The 25,104-nt window shown below is 45.5% G+C and overlaps 1 protein-coding gene across 1 annotated transcript in view; it reads left to right on the plus strand.

The window, feature by feature from the left end:
• TMEM214 (transmembrane protein 214) overlaps positions 1-25,104 on the plus strand; it is a 357,109-nt gene that overhangs the window by 110,942 nt on the left and 221,063 nt on the right. The window contains exon 5 of the mRNA XM_086928122.1: positions 9,354-9,436. Within this exon, the coding sequence (XP_086784248.1) occupies positions 9,354-9,436 (83 nt within the window). The remainder of the gene's footprint in view (positions 1-9,353; positions 9,437-25,104) is intronic.

The raw sequence follows: 25,104 nt of genomic DNA on the forward strand, positions 1-25,104 counted from the left end.
GCCGTAGAAAATTATTTGTAGTAGGCTGAAAAGACTATAGGTCCAACTAGGGCCAAAACTTAGCAGCCTATCTACCTCATTATGTAAAAAGGACTGAAAAGTAGTCCCAACCAATCAGCTGACAGCACCCTCTAGAACCTTCCCAACAGAGGCAGTTCTCCTCAGATTTTCACTGCACGTCGTGTGGAAGGGAGTCTCCCGGAGTGCCTACTCAGTTTTTTTCAACCTTTTTCTTCAAAATGTCTGAGAAGAAAGCTCTTTTCAAGGCCTGCAGGACCTGTGATAAGAAGAGGGTCCATGTAGATGATCAGCACAAAGACTGCATCTACTGCCTACATCCCTCTCATGTTGTGAAGGATTGTAGGATTTGCGGCACCTTCCCTGCCAAAACCATCAGGGGCCGGGAGGCAAGGGTTCTACTTTGGCTCAAATCATCTACCACAGATGATGAGGACAAGGCTTCAACATCCAGCAAAAGAGCCAGATCAAGAGACAGTTCTTCTCCTGAGAGGAAAAAACATCACAAATCCTCTCATGGAGTGTCTGAACCCTCAAGGAGGTTGTCCTCTCCTCCTATGGAATCCCCAGCTTCTCCAGGATCTTCATCAAAAACTGTGAGTAAAGCCCAGACTAAGACTGTCTCTCTGTCTTCTCACACAGTCTCTGACTTCTGCCATTTCCAGCTCTGCGGTGACGGTATCTACATCTGTCATTACCTCACCTATTGTTTCAGCTAAGATTTCCTCTAAGAAATCTTCAGGGACTAAGGACGAAAAATCATCGTTGACCATTCCATCGTCCAAGTCATCGACGATAAAAGTCCTGTAGATGGCGAAATCATAGTCGGCGAAGAGCCAGTCTACGACGAAGGGCCCGACGACTAAGAGGACGACGGTGTCGGCGACAGCCACGTCAACGGCCCCGTAGACGAAGACTCCGTCGACTACAGCCCCGTCGACTACAGCCCCGTCGACTACAGCCCCGTCGACTACAGCCCCGTCGACGAAGACCCCGTCGCCGAAGAGTCCATCCACAGTACCACCGTCGACTATGACCCCATCGATGCCCCCATCGACGACGAGCTCGTCGACGGCGCTTCTGCCAATAAGTCAGCCACCTTCAGCGCAACTTATTAAGACGCCTAAATCTTCAAGGAGTTCAGCTATTACCAAAACTCCGCCAACTAGACCCTGGCCTGTTCCATCTCATTTGTCACCTGTCTCACCTGTGGCCTACACACACTTTCAGCTCAAGACCTATCATAATTGTTATCAAAACAGGGGTTGACCCAATGCAGTCAAAGGACCTGGGTATTCAATAGTATAGAAAACAGTTGGTCCTTGACATAATTTTAACATATAAAGTAATTATAACATTCGATTAAATTAAACTTCTTTAAGAAACGACATAGATTCAGTCTTTTCTTAAAGAAGTTTAATTTAATCGAATGTTATAATTACTTTATATGTTAAAATTATGTCAAGGACCAACTGTTTTCTATACTATTCAAGACCTATCATAGGCAGGACTACTCTAATATTTCCCCACTGCTGCCATCGCAGATCTTAGAGTCTTATGTGGAAGAAGAGGATTCTGAGGAGGATGACTGAGATAATGAAGGTCCCCTTGGGATTGCTCGCCATACATCCCAATTACACATGAAATGCTGGGATGAGGAGGACGAAGAGGGATATGCAAGAGCATTACTACCAAGAGGAAATGGCTACACCGTTCTATAGGCAACCATATAGACCTCCACGATCGGAGGAGACTAATCATCTACCTCCTTCTTTGATACAGGATTTGCAAGCCATGCTGGCAGACTATCGCCAGAGGTTCCCACCGACACCGTCCACGCAAGAAGTACCTCCGGTACCAGCGGACGTACCTGCACCTCCTCCACCGCAGCCTTCAGTGTCACCAAGACACACTGAAGAACCCGCGCCACAAGGGGATACCTCCTCTTCGGATGAAAAGGAGGAAGGCAGAAGATTAGACTTAATAAGCAAGAAGTTTTCCATCAACGCTGCATCCTCTATCAAGGCAGCAAATTATCTTGCGATTCTTGCAGTTATGACCGACGGATGTGGTTGGAGCTGTCTGAATACCTGGAGTTGATACCGGAGGACCGTCAACAAGAGGCACGTAAGATGCTGCTTGAAGGAGAAAGAGCAGCTTCTGAAATAATAGATTGTGCCCTGGATATTGCAAATACTAATTTCCGTCAGTTAGCGGGCGCTGCGGTGCTCAGACGCCAAAGTTGGCTTAGAGCAACATCCTTCAGAGCTGAGGTTCAAACAAAAATCCTCGATATGGCTTACGACGGAGACCCGCTCTTCGGTAAGCACATAGATGACTCCTTGCTTGCCATCAAAACTAATACGAATACCGCAAAATCGCTTGGTACTCTACAGTACAAGAGAGGTTCTTTTAGAGGAGCAAGAGGTCGTGGCTTTTCTTCTAGAGGAAGTTACCATAACCAACAGAACCGGCAATACCAATCACAGTACAAGCAACCGTATTACCAGTCATCATATCGTCAATCTATCTCCAATAATTTCTCTCGTCAGGGAGGAAGGCGAAGAGCAAACAATCCAGGACGAGACTCAAACAAGCGTCAATGAGTTTTGCCGGACGCCAGTCCAACATCCTTTCCTCCCTGTGGGCGCGAAGATCTCTGCATTTTACCATCATTGGCGGAACATCACATAGGACCGGTGGGTCCTAGAATTAGTGGAAAAAGGGCACACTCTGGAATTCCTAAAGAAACCGCCTACAATTCCGCCCAAGGGTCCCCCTGCCCCCTCGTCTTCACTTACTGTTCAAGGAGGCCTTAAACATGTTTCGCAAGAATGCGAGAGAGAAGGTTCCAATCTCGCAGAAGGGAAGAGGATTTTACTCTCGCTTCTTCCTGATAAAAAATAAATCGGGAGAGTGGTGCCCGATTTTGGATCTGCGCAGGCTCTTCAAATTCTTGAAGAAACAGAGTTTTCGCATGGTGATATTGGCAGATGTGCTCAATTGTCTCAACGAAGGCGATTTTATGCCTTCTCTGGACTTGGAAGACGCTTACTTCCATATCCCTATACACCCCAAACATCGCAAATACCTCCGATTCACAGTGGCTGGCATCCACTTTCAATTCAAGGTGCTTCCATTCGGGCTAAAGTTGGCACCAAGAATAGTTACAAAATGCTTGGCCCCAGTCTCTGCAGCGTTGAGGTCCCAGGGAATACAGGTCTTCCCGTACCTCGACGATTGGTTGCTCAAAGGACCATCGAAACAGATCACAAGACAAGCGGTCATAAGCGCCCTGTGTCTATTCTCAGGTCTGGGCCTCACTCTAAATGCAAAAAAGTCACAGTTGCAGCCCCTACAGGTATTAACCTTTCTGGGAGCCTCTCTGGACACTCGAAAGTGCGAAGCATTCCTGTCTCAGGAGCGTCAGGACAGACTTCAAAGACTGGCAAAGCAGATCTCAGCAAAAAAATCACTTTCTGTCCGGTCGTATGCGTCTCTCCTAGGGATGTGCTCTTAAGCAATTAACCTAGTTCCCTTTGCAAGACTCAGGATGAGGCCGCTGCAGGAGGGACTACAACAACAATGGCAACAACTAGGAGGATCTTTCGACGATCGCATAAAGGTGACACCCAAAATGAGACCAGCTCTCCAGTGGTGGTCGAAAGAAAGCAATCTGTCTCCGGGCCTCACATTTCTTCAGGCTATCCCGGAATTCGTTCTGACTACAGATGCATCAATGGAGGGATGGGGAGGTCATCTTCAGGACCTCCAGATTCGAGGCCGATGGTCTCATCCGTATCGGCAGAAGCACATCAACAATCTCAAATTAAGAGGCATTTTCCTTTCTCTGCAAGCGTTCCTTCCAAGAATTGCAAATTCATCAGTATTGGTGAGTACGGAAAATACCACCAGCATGTTTTACATAAATAAGCAAGGAGGAACGAGAGCTCTATCCCTATCGCAGGAAGCTCAAGAGATGTGTGAGTGGATTATACAGCACGGCATAACACTCAGAGCGGAGCATGTGAAGGGGGTTCACAACTCCTTAGCCGACAACCTCAGCAGATCCCTCATAGGCTGCCACGAATGGGAGCTAGAACAGGAACAGGTCAACAGACTCTTTCAAAGTTGGGGCACACCAACTCAGAATCTGTTTGCGACAAGACAGAACAGCAAATGCCTGTTCTACGCCAGCAGATTTCCACAACGTGGGTCAAGAGGGAATGCCCTGTCCATGAGATGGTCAGGAATCTATGCGTACGCTTTTCCCCCGATATTGATACCAAGGATTCTGCAGAAGATGAAGATGGAGGATTGCACTCTTCTCCTCATTGCTCCTCGCAGGCCGAGACAGTACTGGTTCCAAGAACTGCTCCTGTTATCTCGACAACCTCCAATTCGTCTCAAACCGACTCTTTCCATGCTGTCAAGGGAAGGAGGTCCGATTCTGCACCCGGATCCTCAATCACTGCACTTGCACGCATGGCTCCTGACTTCTTAGAGTTTAAAGATCTCCAAATCTCTGAAGACTGTAGAGCAATTCTGTCTCAAGCCCGTGCTCCTAGTACTATCAGAACGTACCGTTTCAAATGGAAACGCTTTTGTTGCTGGTGCGAAGCAAATAATATTCATCCTCTTCAGGCTCCACCTGAGGATATTCTACCTTGCTTACTTTCTCTAGGAAAGGCGGGTCTGGTATTCTCCTCTGTTAAGGTATATCTTGCCGCATTATCCCGATTCAGAAGAAGTGCGAACAAGCCTTCACTATGTTCATCTTCACTGATAAAACAATTTCTGAAAGGATTGTTTCGAGCCTTTCCTCCAATTTGACTTCCGTCTCCCGAATGGGACCTCAACATTGTCTTGTCCCAATTAATGAGGAGACCGTTCGAACCTATCCATAAGGCTGAACTGAAATTCTTAACCTGGAAAGTGGCTATTTTACTAGATCTCACTTCAGCCCGGAGGGTTAGTGAAATTCAGGCGCTCACCATTTCAGAACCTATCTTACATTTCTCAAAGGATTATGTCACATTGAGAACCAAGCTGAAATTCATATCAAAGGTACCGTCTCATTTTCATTTAAACCAGCCGGTAAAGTTGAAGACCTTTTTCCCGGATCCTGTCACACCGGCTGAGAAGGCCCTCCACTCTCTTGATGTCAAACGATGTCTAAAGTTTTACCTTCAACAAACTAAGGACATAAGAAAATCTAACCAGCTATTTGTTGCTTACGGACAGGTCACGCTAGGACAAGCTGTAACTAAAGCAACCATAGCTAGATGGTTATCCTCAGTGATACAATTCTGTCATGAAAAGGCTAATAGACCTTTAGTCAGAAAAGTCAGAGCTCATTCCACTAGAATGATGTCGGCGTCGACATCTTTATTTGCTGGAGTCACGCTGGAGAACATTTGCCGAGCTGCTACATGGAAGAGTGTCTATACTTTTACAAGACACTACTGTTTGCAGTCGGCATTACATGATGATACAGCAGTTGGAGAGGCGGTGCTGCAGCATCTTCTTCATTAAGGTTAGACTTTTCAAAGTCTCTTACATTATATGGATGTTATGTAAAGATGTATGGTTTACTATAATGCTCTGTTTATCAAATGTTGTCTTTATTATGAATGATAGTATAAGAAGGTTCTTCTGCATGTGTGTATACTTACATTTCAGTGCTCTATAACCTTCCGGTTGTGTGGGGGATATGTACAATTACGGTTTGTCTCTCACCTTCCGCTAACGACAGATATGACTTTACTGCTTGCTATTCTGATTCAAGCATGTGAATCTATGAAAGATACCCCAATACTGGATAAGAAAACAAGTTACTTACCTGTAACTACAGTTATCCAGTATTGGTATCTTTCATAGATTCACATGCACCCACCCTCCTCCCCGGCAGGGCAGTTCTTTATTAGGGATACATACTTCTCACTTATGCTGGGAAAATCTGAGGAGAACTGCCTCTGTTGGGAAGGTTCTAGAGGGTGCTGTCAGCTGATTGGTTGGGACTACTTTTCAGTCCTTTTTACGTAATGAGGTAGATAGGCTGCTCAGTTTTGGGCCTAGTTGGGCCTATAGTCTTTTCAGCCTACTACAAATAATTTTCTAAGGCACTGCTATTGTATATATTATTACCGTGGGACTCCCGCCTCGACGACGGGGAATGATTCAGGCATGTGAATCTATGAAAGATACCAATACTGGATAACTGTAGTTACAGGTAAGCAACTTGTTTTCTTATTCTTTAATAATAATTATACAAATGTCTACTCAACACGAGCACCTGATCCGGAAGGCTCAAACCAAGACTTTTGTCCGAACTCAGGGCTGACAACTCCGACCAAAACGGAAAAGCTTAGGATGTTATCAATTTGATATACATTTCTTCAGTTTTATCAAGGCAGCTGCAGGAGGCATAGACGTTTCCTCAGAATTCAGATTGATATAAGCCTTTTCCAACACAAATATCTTCTGTTTTGCCTCAAGCTCCATTCACCTTTTCCAAATGGAAAGCGGTAGTTGAGATGAGGATGGGCGTTATAAGCAAAGTCCCTGAAGAATTGTTTTCAAGTCTTGAGCATTGTTATAAATGATGCAATAAATTAGTCTACATGTGTTATAGTTCTGGACCGGCAAAGATGATAGCTGTGAGTGGAGAAGCTCCCTCCTTTAGTGCGTCTACAGTCTAAGGAGGCCACCAATCATTAGCAGCATTCCAGTGTGTTTTTGTGACTCCAGTCTCTTCCTGTTAGGTGGTTCCTGTCTTAGTAGTACGTAAAGAGCTTCTGATCAAAGTACCAGTGCTTTACAACTCCTCTGGCTCAACACCTCTGCTGCACCCCCTGTTCTGCCCCATTTCCTTGTTGCTTTTGCCCTGCTTGCTGCAGCTGTGTCTTCTCCATTCCAGAGATTACTGAAGCTCTGATACAGGCCTGCCAGCTCTAGCCCTGTTCCATCTGGCCTTAATTCATCTCTGCCCCAGGCTGGCTGTGCTCTAGGTCTGGTCTTACCCATTTGAACAGCTTCAACCTGAACTGTTCCACTTTATAGAACAAGAACCTTGGAGTTTTTGTGCCTTTAGCCTTTTCCCCCTTTTGTGTGGCTAGGTACTGCTTTCCAGAAGACATAATCTTTTACTTCCATTTTACAACTGGAACAGTGTATGTGGCTTTTGGAACAGGTCACCTTTTCCTCAGAGCCTCTTAGAAAGGGGTGAAGGATCGACCCATGTAACCAACCCCTCTTGACCCCACATCAGCAAGCAGAAATTGTATTTTCACTAGTACATACAATCCAACACTTTGGAGAAGTCCTGAACACAGTAACACATGATTGTTTCGTTTGGAGGAGAGGCTATTACATACCCAGCAGAAGAGTTGTTGGTTTCTGCCAACTTTCAGATGGCTAGGTCAGTGGAATCAACCATTTTGTCCAAGCCTCAGTGCAGTCTCTCCCATGGTAGTGCAGAAGAAAGAATGCATTACAAATTGTTTCTTTTGAGCAACCCCCATTAAATCCGACCATAGTTACAGATAAATCCTTGGAGGGAGGGATGGATGCACCACATAAATGACCAAACTACGCAAATTAAGTGCTCTCCCAAAGAATAGCTATACCATATCAACATGTTGGCATTGAGCTTTTTGATGGCTGGTAAGAAAGATTTCCCATCATCATTAGATAAATTAGACTATTTTCACGACTACAGCAAAAACCATCTATTATCTGAAGACGGCATGCATCCGGAATTCTCTTGAGCAAAACTCAAGCTGTTTGCTAGAAACATTTGCATTACAGTAATCCATTTCACAGTCCTATAGAACTGGGAAGTGAACAAGCGCTACAGCTGAGTTTTAAATGATGAGGTTCTTTCTCATGTCTTTTCTTTATGGAGCGCTCCAGATTACCACAGAATAAAAATAGCAAAGCTATCCTACAGTTTTCCAAAGCCTCGCTGCAAGATGAATGCCCTATTTAAAAAAAAAAATGCTTTTCCACTAGCTCCATTGCTTCCAAATGTGCACTGGCCTTGCTAGTGGTGGTATCCAGAGCCACCTCAGCTTGCAATCCACACTTTGGGTGGGGACCATGTTGCCAACTTTTGGGATTGTTTTCAGCTCCAAATTGTTTCACACTTGGGAATGTTTATTTGGTTTATTTGTATTTTTAAAGAATGTGTTCTGTCATCTGCATGTGTTGATATATTCATTTTTATATACATTCTGGCACTTTATCAGTGATGGACAACTAGGAACAAGTAATGTTTCCTTTAGCTGTTACTACCAAAGATGGCAAAGAACCCAGTACATCTTTTCCACTGGGATCTAGAGAGGATCCGGTTGATGGCCCTGAGCAGAAATATCTAGCTCTGTAGAGACCATCCCATCATTTATAGTCTACGAAAGAAGTAGCAGTGGTACGTGGTCACATGTTCTCTCACTGAGCACAGGATGTGAAGTGTTGGTGCAGGTGGTGTAGCTGGGATGCAGGTGGGTGGCAGTGGGGCTGTTTGTTTCCTTTGGTCAAGGCAATAAAGGACATGCTGTTTCTAAACAGAAGATATTCTGTAGTAGGGCTCACTCCACCACAATAAAGCAGGCTGATTAGCATGTTTCACTAAAGGGTAGTGAGTGACTTTCTTTTGTTGTATGCTATTAACAGAGCTATAGGATGTCATGTTATAGTGGCATGTTTTTGATGTAGTTCAAATGAAACAGTTGTATTGTAGGTAAATGTCTACTCACTGTATTTCCAATCTTATTTTTCATAATTTGAGATTCTTTTCAATTCTCCAGTCCGATCAGTGTTTGTGCAGAATTGAAGCACACGGGGCACCCAATCGCAAACTCCCTGGCATCATCGAGGCAAATACTTTAAACTGACTGAACATTATTATCAATAGTCTCACTTAATGGGTGATTGAAAATCTTATTTCAGATCTCCTTCTCCCGTCTTCCCCCATCTCAGTTCCCTATACCTACTTGCCCACTTGACTATTGATTGTAAATAGTGGATGGAGTGTAGTTAGTATTCCAGACCTGGAGAACCTATTAGAGTACATTTGATGGCGCAGTGGGCATCTTAGACTCTGCAGTGACTTAAGATGGTATTGTGGTACCCCAGTTTAGTACATGGTGAAAATGAACTAGATGGAGAGATAACTGAAGGATAATTACTATAAAGGTACCTATTGCATCTGTTGATATATAAAACTACAAAATATAGTGCCCAAGATATTACTATATCTCTGAATGTATATGTGTTGAGCATGAACTCTGTCAATTCGTATTGAATACAATAAATATGTTTCCTTTCTTTTTCAGGAGACTCTTTACATGGTTACAGAATATGCATACAGGCAGTATTGTTGGACAAACCAAAGATTGCAACAATCAATTTGGGCAAGGTGAGCAAACTTTTTAACATCAGAAATCCCAATGTTCTTCTGGATTGTGTACTAGTCCACATCATTTGACAGGGTTAAAAATTCAAGAAAAGACATGGAGTTTACGTGGCACTGCCTCATATAGTGAGAATTTGCCAATTTCTGATTCAAAGGTGAGATTGCCGACTTGTGGCCTTTTTTAAAGCCTTTCAAAAAGAGACAAGGGAGACAAAAAATGAAACCCACTAACTGCATGTACCAAGTCTACCTTAACTCCCTCCCTCTTATTATTTAAGAAATGATTAAAGTATTATGTGTTCAAAGGCTGATTATGATTTTCAGTGTGTAATATCTTATACGGCGGAGTGACAAAGTTCTTGTAGTGGTACTGGAAATCACTGGTAAACGGTGAATGTGTGGGTGCATGATACTTCATGGGAGGATGTGTGATGTATGTTGTCACCATGCACTGTGTTTGCATGATTAAAGTTAGGTCTTTGTTGAGATATAATGGTGATGTCTATGTTGGCGCATGCAGGTGACATCTGTGTTGACGTATGGTGGTGGTGTCTGTGACATATGGTGGTGGTGTCTGTGACATATGGTGGTGGTGTCTGTCATGTATGGTGGTGTCTGATGGTGATGTCTATGTTGGCGTATGGTGATTGTGTCTGTTGGTGTATGATAGTGATCTGTGTTGGCACATGGCGGTGGTCTCCGTTGTTGGCATATGCTGGTGCCTCTGTCTGCGTATGGTGTGTCTGCGCCGATCGTGGGGTCTGTGTTTGTGTCGAAGGAGGGGCCTGTGATTGTGTCAGTAGCGGTGTGTGTTTTGCGTTTTTATGGTGGGGTCTGTGTTTGCGTATGATGAGGAGGGAGCCTCAAATAACACCTGCTCATGTGGTAGTCTGGGTTGGATGGCTAGGCTAAAGAAAAGTGATGTTAGCAAGCGGGATCAGGGGTGGGGTGTTTAGAACATAGATGGATAAACAACACACAGCAGAGTCACTGAAGGTTTGTGGAAGCAACAGGGTAGTAAGGGAAGCAACTTAAGGCAGGTGGAAGCATCCTACAGTGAATATATCATAGATGTGCAGGGCGAGCCGCACGGAGGGCATGGGTGGGGAAAGCAACACAGGAGAGCGGCTCAAATGGTGAAGCTCTAGAAACATGAAAATGTATATAAAAGCGGCGCAGAGGAAAAAGTTGTGGAAGATGACATTTATATATCGTTATGAATAGAAATGTGTTGGGAGAAGTGGCCTAAAACACTAAATGGTGAAAACTCATGCATTCTCATAAAATTGTTTTGAAAAGAAATGTGATGAGGGAAGTCGAAAGACTCAGAACGATGTAAATGCCTGCACTCATGCAGTGCTTTTAGAAAAAGAAAGTTCAAGAAAAGCACTTGTGGAATAATAAAAGAAGCCACTCAGAGATTGTAAAAAGACTGTGTTCTATAGAAGGGACAAAGACTGGATGGATGGGCTAAAACAAATAAAACATTGTGCAGAAAGCAAGAAAATAAGAACACCAAAACAAAAGACCAATAGAAAGCAATGAGCCGAGCTGCTTTTCAGGTTCGCTGTGAACATGTTCCCAGTAAGTCTTTAGCAACCAGATAGCCTTGCTGTTTGGCAGGCTTCAGCCTAAAATGGGTGGTCCTCTCCTTGTGTCTGTGTGCTTTACTTTTTAATTTTGTAAAACCTTTGGGCAAGTTGGGAGAGAGCGGGGGAGAAAGTATCTCCCTTCTCAACCTTGGCCAAGGTGAGGGGTTTAAAGAATATTCCCTCTGCACTGTTATTTTCTCTCCTTGGAAAAAACAAGGAGTATGGTACCCAGGTGCAAGTTTAAATTGTCAGGGCAGTACCGCATAAGCAGTATTATTCACTCTGCGACCCTGAGGCAAGGCCTGGAAGGGAATAAAAACCATCCTTCCATTATAGAGCTATTGAGCCTGATAGGGAGTGAATGTGATTACCACTCCGGGCCAGTTCTAGTGAGATGGTAAGAAAGGCCTTTTTCATTTTAATCTCTCCCTGGAATGTGAAACAGTCTAGGCTAAGCTATTCAGAAGTGGGCGACTTACCTGCTTACCTATGAATAGTTTAGCATCTGCCCTCCACAGTGCTGAGTTTTTTGTTCCTTGACTTTCTTTTGTTTTCGTTTGTTTTGCTCTCTGTGTTTGCAAACATTGGAAGCAAAATACTGAGTGGCCAGTGCACGTATGTATAGTTGTATACATGCCTACTTTGTTCTTATTGTCTGCGGTCAATGAGTTTATGGACAATATTTTTTTATAACTATTTAATATATTCAGTTATTAAAGCATTGTGAGCAACTGGGCGTCAAGGAACATCTAGCCCCATGAAACAGCACATAAAAATTCCTGGCAGACAAAGAAAAACGACAAATTTTGGGAGGTACGGGGGAACAAAAGAAATCATAGTGGTGAGGGGACTCTCAGAAGCAGACGGGTCTAACACAGTACATGCAGAGTTATGTGAATTGAGATTTATAGATGAGTTGGCAATTCACAATACATGGGAGCAGCTGTCTTTTATGCAGCTACTTTCATGGCCTATGGGACACTGTAGTAATTAGAGACATAAATCTTGAAATAGTAACACCATTGTTTAATCACAATGTGTAGGTACGTATCGTCACAAATTAGTATATACAATTTGAACATATTGTGTGCTCCAGGAAGGAAGGGGTAGGGAAAGTGGTAGTGTAGGGAGGAGTGTGGAAAAATTAGAAAAGTGACATAGCAACGGTCAAACGACCTTAATATACTTGATAGTAATATGATTTTACAAAAACCTGGACCAGTGGTTCAAAAATTATTAGATATACATCATGCTTTCAAAAGAGAGTACAATCAAAGATATATATGTGGAAGGAAGCTGAAAATAGGAAAGCTGTCGACGTTTCGATCCACGGATAGGTGCAGGCAAAGGATGATGCCTTGCTAGGGGGTCTTCATCAGGACGGGGGTTGGGGCGGGTTACCATGTAGTATAGAATACTTTGCCCCAGTATTAGAACTTTCATAGATTCCCATGCTTTGTATCATTCCCCGTCGTCAGCCTGGGAGCCTCGGTAAATAGAAAATACCATAGCAGTATGTACAAAAGAGAAAGAGAGGCCTAGGCCTCATCTCATTTTGTAGCATATCTACCTCGTTTTGTAAAAGAGACCAACATTTTGCAACAACCAATCAGATTAGCCTCACCCCCTAGAACCCTCAGGAGAGAGCCTCGGAGCCTCAGATTTTCTACCGCACGTTGTGCTAAGGGAGTCTCCACTGCGCTCTGCTCAGATTTCTCTTCAACTTTTGGATTTCAACTGATGCTGTCTTCCCCTTTTTTCATCATCAGACATGGAGTAATAAGGCCTTTTTAGAGCTTGTGCTACCTGTTGTAAAAGGAGGCGTTAGGTGAATGACTCTCATAAGATGGCATTTATTGCCTGTATCCGGACCACAAGTTCTAGGTAAGATAAACATGAGGGACGTCTTTTACCTGGTTCCAGAAGCTAAAATCTAGAACAGATCCAGTTTCTAGTATGACAGTGATGAGGCCTCATCGGCTGCCTCTTCGTGGAGATCTGAGAAGGAATACAATCTCATCTTGTTTCTTGTGAGCAGCGCACTCAAAACGCCTTCAAAAGATTTTCCATGGGTCTGACCGGCGCAGTCCAACTAAATCTCCTCACTGAGGTGTAAAGGAGAGGATGGGACTTACAAAGGAAATTCTTCAAAAAGCCTCTAAAAAGACCTCCCGGGGGTCTGACAGGCGCAGTCCACCTGAATCTCCTCACCGAGGTGTAAAGGAGAGGAAGGGACTTATAACAGGAGAAACTCGTGTGAGGAAGTCTAGCTCGTCGACGACGACACCGTTGACGACGACACTGTCGACGACGATGGCAGTGACGACGACACCGTCGCGACGACGACACAGTCGACGACGATGGCAGTGTAGACGACAGTCGACGACGATGGCAGTGTAGATGACACCGTCGACGACTATGGCAGTGTAGACTACACAGTCTACGACGATGGCAGTGTAGACTACACAGTCTACGACGATGGCAGTGTAGACTACACAGTCTACGACGATGGCAGTGTAGACTACACAGTCTACGACGATGGCAGTGTAGACTACACAGTCTACGACGATGGCAGTGTAGACGACACCGTCTACGACGATGGCAGTGTAGAAGACAGCGTAGACGACTATGTCTACATCGTCTACGACAACTGTCAACGGATATATATATATATATATATATATATATATATATATATATATATATATATATATATATATATATATATATAATTAAATAAATAAATAAATAATTCTGTCAGGGAGAACAGCCTGTGACAAAAGAGCATGATGTAGTTACAGTGCCCGATGATGATTATGATTCATCTGATGAGGACCAGAATGTGGAACATATCCAAAATCCTGACGCAAAATAGGACGATTGTTATCCCCGATCCGGCTTCACCGTCCCCGGACCTTGTGCAATCGCCTCCAGCTGACATAGGGGGTTTACATAATCTTGTGGAAAGAGCATCTAAAAGATTTGGCCTTTGTGTTCCTGTGGTACAATCAGACTGTTTCCTCTATGATTTTAAAGAACCTTTCGAGAATCTATATAGTAGAGCATGTTCGGAATGAAGGCAAGAAGGTGATGCAGTCGCCAGCTACTGTAGCTCCGGTTCTACCCCGTCTGGAGAAAAAAGTTAAGGTACCGGAGGACAGTCCAGCCTGTCTTATTGGTCAACCTAGACCGGACTCGGTTATTTCTCAGGTGATACAAAAAGAAATAGCCTGGTCCAAGTGACTGTAGGTGTGCCGTATTGAGACTAGAACCATGAGTCCATTAGTAACACTAGAGTGATAGCACCGGGCTGGAAAAAATTCCCATCAGCCCACCCATCTGGTGGAGAATCGTCACTTGGGAGATGTATCATCAATCCAGATCTCAACCAATGCACCTCATCATGATGCGGAGATGGATTATAGTGATGTAAACTCAAACCACAGTGCTTCACTAATGATAAGTATTAACCAGTCCCGCGTGCAGCGCCACGCTATGAGGGACCAGTCACGTAAAAAAACTTTATCGGTCAGAAAGAGCCTCGGTGTATTCGTGACGATAAGGCCTGTCGGGGCACATTTCCCTCTAAGGTACTGTGCCATGATGGTTCCATGGATAGAAGTGCGTGTGTGTGATTTCTTTAGATTGAGCAGTGTAAGCCAATCATCTTTGGCTATGCTGGAGGTCTCAGGCAATGAATCCAAAAGACAGGGGTTTTCATCTAAAACAGTCTTAAGCATGTCATCATGTCATCATCAAATAGTCCATCTAGCTGAAACATGTCGACCTTCACATATTTTGCCTCTATATAGTTATTATTTAAAACTATTTTGGCATTTTAAATTTGACCTTAGTACCATACTTATTAAACTTATTTTTGGTCCTAGGAGTCAATTTTATCTTCACTTTTTCCTCACATAACTTTTCACTTGCACTGCACCCCATTAGCATCACTAGTGAAGCACTGTGGTTTGAGTTTACATCACTATAATCCATCTCCGCATCATGATGAGGTGCATTGGTTGAGATCTGGATTGATGATACATCTCCCAAGTGACGATTCTCCACCAGATGGGTGGGCTGATGGGAATTTTTTCCAGCCCGGTGCTATCACTCTAGTGTTACTAATGGACTCATGGTTCTAGTCTCAATACGGCACACCTACAGTCACTTGGACCAGGCTATTTCTTTTTGTATTGCTAGTTATAGTAAGGGCACAAGTAGCTCTGGTCATTAAATATGCCCTGTTGACCCTCCCCACAATATTTTTCTATTTCTCAGGTGACCCAAAGAAAATCAAGAAACCAGACGGCACCCCTGATTGCACCGCCAGACAGAGAGGGCAGGCGCAGAGACAATGTAGGCAAGCGGTTTTCCTCTATGTCTAGCCTCCTTGTTAGGGCCTCGAACGCACTAGCAATTTTGAGACGATATGTTCGCCAAGTGTGGTGCGATCTCTCTCCTTTCATTGATCAGCTTCCAGTGAGTGCCAAAGCGGAAGCGAGATAGGTCCTGGAAGAAGGTGAATGATCTTCATCTGAGATCATAGATTGTGCAATGGACAGCTTTTCGTGCCTTGGCAGATTCAGCGGTCCTGAGGCGTCAAGGTTGGCTGAGATGTACCTGGTTTTGCCCGAAGGTGCAGAATAAAATTCTGGATCTGCCCTTCGATGGAGATGTGCTGTTTGGCAAGCATATAGATGATGCTTTACAAGACATTAAAAACAAGCATTTACAATGCAATAGGTCTAGCAGCATTAAAGTTTGAGTTATTGGTATTGTGTATGACAATGCGGTGCATAACATTTTTAGCAAACTTTGAATTGGTGAGCAGTGAGTGTGTGCAAGAGTATGCTGTTTTTGAAAGCAGTGTGGTAGAGAGTGCAGGAATTTGGGTGACCTGAGCAATGTGGATGATGCACCTCATGCACGGGGCTGCCGCAGTTATTATTTACACAGCTCTGATGCACCTTAGGCACGGGCTCACAGCTGTTATTATTCACACAGCTCTGATGATGCACCTCACGCACGGGGATGCCGCAGTTATTATTCACAGAGCTCTGATGGTACACTTCACGCATGGGCTCACAGCTGTTATTATTCACACAGCTCTGATGATGCACCTTACGCACGGGCTCCCAGTTATTCTCACAGCTCTGATGATGCACCTCACGCACGGGGCTGACGCAGTTATCACACAGTTCTGATGCACCTTAGGCACGGGCTCACAGCTGTTATTATTCACACAGCTCTGATGATGCACCTCCGGCACGGGCTCACAGCTATTATTCACACATCTCTGATGATGCACCTCACGCACGGAGCTGACGCAGTTATTATTCACACAGCTACGATGATGCACCTTAGGCACGGGCTCACAGCTGTTATTATTCACACAGCTCTGATGATGCACCTCACGCACGGGGCTGACGCAGTTATTTACACAGCTCTGATGCACCTTAGGCACGGGCTCACAGCTGTTATTATTCACACAGCTCTGATGATGCACCTTAGGCACAGGCTCACAGCTGTTACCGTGCTTCCTTCTTTTTACTGGGGGCAACCTGGCTGGATAAATGCAGTGAAGTTTCTCAATGTAAAGACATTGCTGCCTCAACTGCATGTTTAAGTCTAAGCTCTGGACTAAGCTCGGGAGAGGATCCATGCAGTACAGGCCGGACCTCGCTTCACTCTCACGGGCTCTCTTCCACCTGTTGCCCCGCAGCAGGAGCCCTCGGGAATCATCACACGAGTCGTGAGGAGAGTTCAGCCCACAAGGTACAAAGTGTTCAGCAGTCGGAAAAAGATGTCCCCCCCTATCAGGCTGTTCTGGGGCCAAACCAGTAATAACGAGCAACGCCTTCGGGTAAAGTTTGCGCTATATAAATTTGCATTACATAAATAACAATAACAATAAAAAAAGATTGCTATTGTAAAAAAAAAAAGGTAAAACCCATACCAGATATGCGACCCCAGGGCGAGAGAGCGGAATGAGCGGAAGCAGGAATAGACGTGCGCGTGCACTGCCGAAACCTGCCGTGGGGCGGGACTTCCGTTTCTGCTGGAAGCACGTGCCCAAGGAGTGCCTGGTCAGAGGAGCAGTGGTGACGCGGTGCTCCCATGCCCGAGTGAGAGCCCCGCGGTGGCGGCTGAAGTCCGGAGTGAGGTGAGTGGGGCTTAGTTGAAGTGGGGGGTGGCGGCGGGGGAGGGGGAGGGGGGTGTCTCTGTGCACTGGTGTGTGTGTGTGCGCTGGTGTGTGTGTGTGCGCGTGCGCTCTTGTGTGTGTTCGGCGGGGGGTGTGTGTCTCTGTGCGCTCGTGTGTATGCGTGCGTGTATGTGCGCTATTGTGTGTGCGCGTATGTTTATGTCTCTGCATGTGTGCCTGTGTTTGTGTGTGCGTGTCTCTGTGTGGGTGTGTCTGTGACCAGCCTGCTGGAATCGGAGCTTGTGGTTGTGCGCGCCACCCGCTCCGATCCTAGCCTGGCAGAGGCGCAGGGACAGGTCTTGTCTCCTAGAAAGCCATCTGGACAGCATAAGAACGAAACTTAAACTGAAAGCTGGAAAAGGAAAAAAAAAACGCTTATACATTCCTGTTCTGCCTGTCTTTAGTTGTTTGTCTTTAATGTTATGCTTCTCCATCGTTAGTTGTATTACATCGCGTGTTCAAGTGTGTGTAAAACTCAGAACCATCTGGACAAACTTAAATCGCGTCACTTTGAATTGCCGTAGCAAAAAGCCTAATTTAACGGAATACAGAACCCTACAAAGGCGCAAATGTACAGCATTTCTATCATGCCTGTCCTTCTACAGATCCATCTGCACAGCTGGACAATGGAGCCGTGTCAAAAAAGCCCATTTTACCCTATCGCCAGCAAGGCGCCACTTGCTTTTAAATACACGCAGCTTTTATAAGCCACCTAGAGAATGGAGCCGTCGCTAAAAGCCCATTTTAAAAAGGCAAGACACATAGTGGCCTTGTGATTTATCTCCTACGGTGGTCATGTTCCCTGCTTTCTGCTTGTGCCTGTATCCTGGCAACAGTCCCCCCCCCTTAGTTAGTTATGCCACTGCCTCCTGCTTATACCTTGCTGTCATGCCTGTCTTTAGTTGTTTGTCTTTAATGGTATGCTTCCCCACCGTTAGTTGTATTGGAGCGCGTGTTCATCAGAACCATATGGAGCCGTCGCTAAAAGCCCATTGTAAAAAGGCAAGACACATAGTGGCCTTGTGATTTCTCTCCTACGGTGGTCATGTTCCCTGCTTTCTGCTTGTGCCTGTATCCTGGCAACACCCGCCCCCCACCTCCCCCCTTAGTTAGTTATGCCACTGCCTCCTGCACTGCTGGCGGAAATGTACAGCATTTCTGTTCTGCCTGTCATCGTGGCAGGTATCGAAATGCATCATTAACGGCCTGCCTGTCCTTAAATCACGTCACTTTCAATTGCCGTCGCAAAAAACCTAATTTAACAGAATACAGAACCCTACAAAGGCGCAAATGTACACCATTTCTGTCCTGCCTGTCGTTGTCGCAGGAATCTAAATGCATCACTACCGGCCTGCCTGTCCTTATACAGACCCATCCATCTAGACAATGGAGCAGTTTCTAAAAAGCCCATTTTAAAAAGGCATGACGCATAGTGGCAGGTTAGCGGGCCCCTGTACGTCGCGGCAGGTATCATGTCGTGTACGTCGTGGCAAATATGGAAATGCATTACTGCTTGCGGAAATGTACAGCATTTTTGTCCTGCCTGTCCTTATACAGACCCATCTGGACAGCTAGACAATGGCATTAATTGTATTGGAGCGCGTGTTCAAGTATGTGCACAACTCAGAACCATCTGGACATACTTAAATCACGTCACTTTCAATTACCGTCGCAAAAAGCCTGATTCTCATAGTGCCACAATAGCGGGCACCTGTATGTCGTGGGAGGTATCGAAATGAATCACTAACGGAGTACAAAACCCTCATGTCCTGTACGTCGTGGAAGGTATCAAAATGCAGCACTAACGTAGTACAGAACCCTAAAAGCCGAATATTTTCAGCTTATAACACAATGTACCTTTACAAATGCATCAAAATGCTTCGGGTCAAAGCCGCAAATTACAATTTACTCAAATCGAGCACGCAATAAAAAAAAAAAGGTAGACACGCGGCGCCATGTAAACAAATAGCATCCTCTCACATGCTGTTAAACCCTCTCATGGTGTTAAGCTGACACTTCACAGCACCCTAAAAACTCATGAATATTTACATTTACTACCGCCAACAAGGGGCCGCTTGCTTTTAAGTACACGCTGCTTTCACAAGCTACCTAGACAATGGAGCGCGTGTTCATTTGTGCACAAAACTCCCAGAGCCATCTGGACAGCAGTAAGAACGAAACTTAAAGAAAATGAAAGCTGGCAACAGCAGTAAGAACGAAACTTGAAGAAAATGAAAGCTGGCAACACTGTCGCTCTAACCGCGCACTCCCAGAGCCATCCGGACAGCAGTAAGAACGAAACTTAAACAAAGTGAAAGCACTGTCTCTCTAAGCACGCATTGGAAGGGAACCATAAGCTGCTCAATGGAGTGCGCGTGGCCCGCTCATTTCCGAATCTTTCACGTGCGTGTGGCCAATCTTGTCTCCTGGAAAGCAGAGTCGCTAACAATAGTTCTCTGGCGAGACCTCGCTTCGCGCGGTTAACGCCACGAGACCTTAAAAGGATACAGAGACGGCAAGATCTTTGGGCACACTTCAATATCGAAAAGTACCTTTCTGGGGTGCAAGAGGAAAAGGTTTCTCTAAGCATGGGGGAGGTTATCAACCTCGCTACTCCTATTCACAATCCTCTCAATCATTCAAGCCTCTGTACTCTCAAAGGCAAAATCAATCGACATCTTTCGTAGACAAGGACGTCAAGGGAGAGATACTTCTAAACGCCAATAGCGGCTTCCTGGCTCTGCCTACTGGTCCTTCACCCCTTGTAACACCGATGGAGGGGCAGGTTTACACATTTTCTCGATTGCTGGAAGATCATAACAAAAGATTGGTGGGTTCTGAATATCATTCAATTTGGCCATACACTAGAACTCCAAAACCTTCCACCTCCCAGAGCTCCTTGCGCCATAGAATCAAAACACCTGCATCTTCTCCGTCTCGAAGTTCGTCAACTGCTCACCAAGGGAGCGATAGAACCAGTGCCACTTTCTCAAAGAGGAAGAGGGTTCTATTCCTGTTTTTTTTTTCTCATCCACAAGACGGAAGAAAAGTGGCGCCCAATCTTTGATCTGAGGGAGCTCGACACCTATCTCATAAAACTCTTTGTTTGAATGGTCTCGCTTCAAGACGTCTTACGTCTTCTAAATCCAGGGGATTATATGGCGACTCTGGATCTCCAGGACGCATATTTCCATGTTCCAATCCACCCAGGTCCCAGAAAATATTTACACCTCACAGTAGCCAAGTGCCACTTTCAGTTCAAAGTACTGCCGTTCGGACTCCGATCCGCTCTGCGGATATTCACAAGGATGTTGGTCCCGGTAGCAACATTCCTAAGGAAACAATCACTGGAAGTGGTTCCCTTAGCTAGACTATTGGTTGATAAAAGCTCCGTCTTCTCAAGCATCGACAAGGGCAGTCGAAAGTTGCATTCAACTTTTTTTTTTTTTGAAAACCTTTATTGAATTATCAAAGCATTACAAGCGCAGGCCTACAACCACAGGGGCCGGCCGCAAACTAAGGGTATAGATTCAGGTGGCGTGCAAATGTATACGACTGCGTAATATCAACGAGACTAGCATAGCATATGATTGTATGTGGCACTAAGCGAAGGATATCAAAGGTTTCATTTTTTTGGTATGAAGGAACAGTAGTGGCTGCACTATCGATGGCATCACACCATAGAATAAAATTAAGAAGAGATGGGGGGGGACGTACCCCGCATTGCAATCAGAACCAGGTGATGAGCATTGCAGCTTTAAACATACTACGCCCGCTGAGGCAGACAAGGAGAAAAAATCAATATAATAGCGAGCATTCAGCTAGAGCATCATCCCGAAAACCCACCCTCCAGAGACAGTGAGGCATAGGCAATATAGACGCCAGATAGATAAAGTGAGATAGAGAGAGACAGCCCACCTACTAAAGAGGAAGGAAAGCCCAACCGAAGAGAAAGAGGAAAAGAAGAGACCATAGAACAAAACAAACTAAAATAATAAACCCCCCCGACACCCACCACCCTGCACCCCTGTAATGGCTACGGCCAACCCCACTAACAGCATGCCTGTCGCCCCGGAACTGCCCTAAAGAAAGGAAAGAAAGCGGAGGAGGAGAGCAATAAACACACTCCCGGTCCTCATTACCCCCCACCAGCAGCAACCTCCCCAAAATTCAATGTCGACTATTAAAGCAAATACTGAACACATACATGGGGAGAACTCCAACAAAAACCTCCCGTCTCCCAGTAGTATACACAGTGCATATCCGTCATAAAGCACATAGAAAGCTAACCTTGAATGTCAAAGTCAACTGTGACCAGTTCGGTTCTTCACGAAAGCCCATGTCGTCCGAGCCACAGCAATCCCGAAGAAAGCGAAGCGCCCAAGACAGGTCAAAACAATGGCGATGGATCGAGGAGAGGAGACAAAATGGCGGCATCCGAAAATTCGACAATAGAGGATGAAGAAGGAAGACGAACCTCTCGGAAAGTCACTGAAGAACTGTCTTTGGCGGTAAAAACCTTTAGCAGCAATGTTCCGTCAAACAGGAATGGAACAGGGAAAGCCAACGACGATCACAGGTGCACCCTCCATGAGGCCAGAGTCATCAAAATAGGCTAAAACAGGCTTCCGTCCGGGGGTCTCTAAATGGTGCGGAGAATAATCCACGGGGTCCAGGGCATGCTGACAACTTGTCGGATTATCCACTTCTGGTTCCAAGTGTACGTTATCCAGCTTTACAGACATCCGTTGGCACAGGACGACAAAGTGAGAGCGGAGCGCCCCAATGGCGGTCATTACGGACCTCAACGATGGTGTGCCGTCAGTCCCCCCCCATCTCCTCCAGCATGAGACGAGGCAGGATTTTGACCCCTGAAACACCGTCCAGGAACCAGGCACACACGGGGCTTATGACAACAGCGAGCGCTCACACAACAGGCAGGGTCGGTATTTGCCACTCGCGGGGGCCAGCCTGACAACCCGGGCTCCCCAGGAGGTCACTGGGCATAGGACCCCCGACCGTGGTCACCGATATCACATGCGTCCCTGTGCCGTGTCCTTGGATTGAGCCGGTTACTCAGTTGCCAACTGGAAGTAGAAGGATTGAACCGAGGTCGGGAGACCGGAAGCAACCCTGGACCCACAGCCGATGTTGATCACTTCCAACCCAGATGGGCCAGAAATCGAGGTCCCGGCGGAAGCCCTGGAATAGGCCGCGAAGTAAATTCGACGTAACTTTATCACCCGGTAAGTTGGAGAGTCCGGGATTGCACCGCAGGAGTCAGGAGCACTTCATACATGTGGGAGTCCGGCGTGCGTGAAGGATGAAAGGCAGGATATATGAGCTGCCGGCGGAGGTCGGCGGAGCCGGGAGCTTATGCGGCCATCTTGGACCGTAGCGTAACTCCTCCCCTCTACATTCAACTTTTTAATCACCTGGGTCTGCATCTCAACAAGGAAAATCAGTCTTTATTCCATCCAGGAGGGTCAAGTTCCTGGGCTCCATTCGGGATACAAGAAGCTGCAAGGTTTTTCCTTCGGAAGAAGGACTGAAAAAGCTTAATCTTCTCTGCCAACCATTTACAAAAGAGACGATCAGTTCGTCTATACAAGTCTTTCCTAGGATTGATCTCATCTGGCATACCATTAGTTCCGCATTGCAGACTGCGAATGCGCCCCTTGCAAGAACAACTGAACATGCGAGGGCGCCAAGTGGAAGGTTCTTTCGAGGACAAGATAAAGGTCACTCCTCTCATGAGAAAAGCAGCAGGCTGGTGGGCTATCAAGGAGAACATCTCGAGTGGTCTCTCTTTCAGAATGGCTCCATCCCCTCTGATTTTAACCACAGACGCCTCTATGAAAGGGAGGGGCGATGTCTTACAGGACCTCCAAGTGAGCAATAACTGGTACGCAGAATAGCGTTTTCATCATATCAATCTCTTAGATCTCATAGAAATTCGCCTAGCCTTGCAGGCTTTCAGGCCGAAAGTTAAAGACGCAACCATGCTTGTCAGGACGGACAACACAACAGCCATGCATTACATAACCAAGCAGGGAGGTACGAGGTCTCATCTGCTCTCGAAAGAAGCCCTGGGAATATGGGAATGGGCAATTCTCCACAATGTCGTGGTTCAGCAGAACATCTACCAGGCACTCTCAACACAACAGCAGACACCTTGAGTCGTCTGAAATCGGCCTGTCACGAGTGGGAATTGGATCAAGACACTCTGGGGGAAGTGTTAGGCGCACTTGTTTACGCCTTTCCTCCAAATCACCTAATCCCACGGCTTCTTAGGAAAATAAAGATGGAACCTTGCAGGATGATCTTAATAGCACCAGAGTGGCCACGCCAATTGTGATTCACACAACTTCTCCTGCTTTATCGGGTCCAACCATTTCACCTATGTCCCATTCCATCTCCATTAACAATGTCCCAGGGACAGGTGATACATCCAGATCCGAGATCTCTCCATTTGAAGGCCTGGCTCCTGAGCACAGAGAGTTCCACAGCTTAGATATCCCTCAGTATTGTAGGGAGCTCGTGCACCAAGTACCAACAAAACCTATTGTGCTAAATGGAAGTGCTTCTGCCTGTGGTGTCATCGTGAACACATCCATCCATTCTCTTCAGCTTCTCATCAAATACTGCCTTATATTCTATTGCTGGCTAAATCAGACCTGTACATCTGGCAGCTATTTCAAGATTCAGAAGAACAGCTTCTGGTTCTTCTCTCTGGTCTGCTGGAATTATCAAACCGTTCCTGAAAAGTCTTTTCAAGGTTTTTCCTCCAGTGCGGCCACCACCTCCGGTTTGGAATCCCAAGCTGGTTCTGGCTCATCTCATGAAACCTCCGTTCGAGCCTATCCACAGGGTTGATTTAAAAATGTTGTCTTGGAAATTAGCTCTCCTTTTAGCCCTCACTTCAGCTAGGAGAGTAGGAGAGTTGCAAACTCTATCCATTTTAGAACCTTTTCTACAGTTAAAAAGGACATGGTGTTTTTAAGGACCTAGCCAAAATTTAGTCCAAAGGTCCTCTTCGGATTTCCATTTGAACGAACCAGTGGTTCTAAAGTCATTCTTCCCTCGACCAACATCCCCTGCAGGAGGGTCTCTACATTCTTTAGATGTCCGGAGATGTCTCAAATTTTATCTTGCAGGCACAAACGATTTGAACAAATTATCTCAACTTTTTGTGGCTTTTAGTGCACCTCGAAAAGGTCTTCCTGTCTCAAAACAAGGAAACACACGCTGAATTTCAAGTGCAATTCATTATTGCCACCAAGCGGCATGAAAGCTGCTGGAGAGACATGCACGAGCTCACTCCACAAGATCAGTTTCATCTTCGGCAGCTCTCTTCGCTGGAGTCCCTATAAAAGACATTTGTAGAGCGGCTACATGGAGCAGTGCCCATACATTCACAAAGCATTACTGCTTGGACTCTTTCATAAGGAGCAAAGTGGCAGCAGAACAAGCAGTCCTGATGAATCTTTTCCAATGAGAGGTGAGCTTTCCCTTCTATCCCTCCTTCCTATGATTGCCCATTTTGTAGCACATAATGTTTCTGATGTATTGTTATGAGGTATATGATTTTCATATGATGCCGGTTATGCAGAGAGATTGTAATACTCATGTAGCAAAATGTGCACTAGTGACTTACTGCTAGCTACTCTGATACAAAGCATGGGAATCTATGAAAGTTTCAATACTGGGACAAGAAAACAAGTTACTTACCTGTAACTTTGGTTCCCCAGTATTGGTAACGTTCATAGATTCCCATGCGCCCACCCTCCTCCCCTGGGAAAGCTCAGCCTTCAGCAAAAGTGGTTGCCGATACACAGCGGCTGCGAAAATCTGAGGCTCTCTCCTGAGGATTC

This window comes from Lissotriton vulgaris, chromosome 6 (genome assembly GCF_964263255.1).
Source record: "Lissotriton vulgaris chromosome 6, aLisVul1.2, whole genome shotgun sequence".
In the NCBI taxonomy this organism is placed as follows: Eukaryota; Metazoa; Chordata; class Amphibia; order Caudata; family Salamandridae; genus Lissotriton; species Lissotriton vulgaris.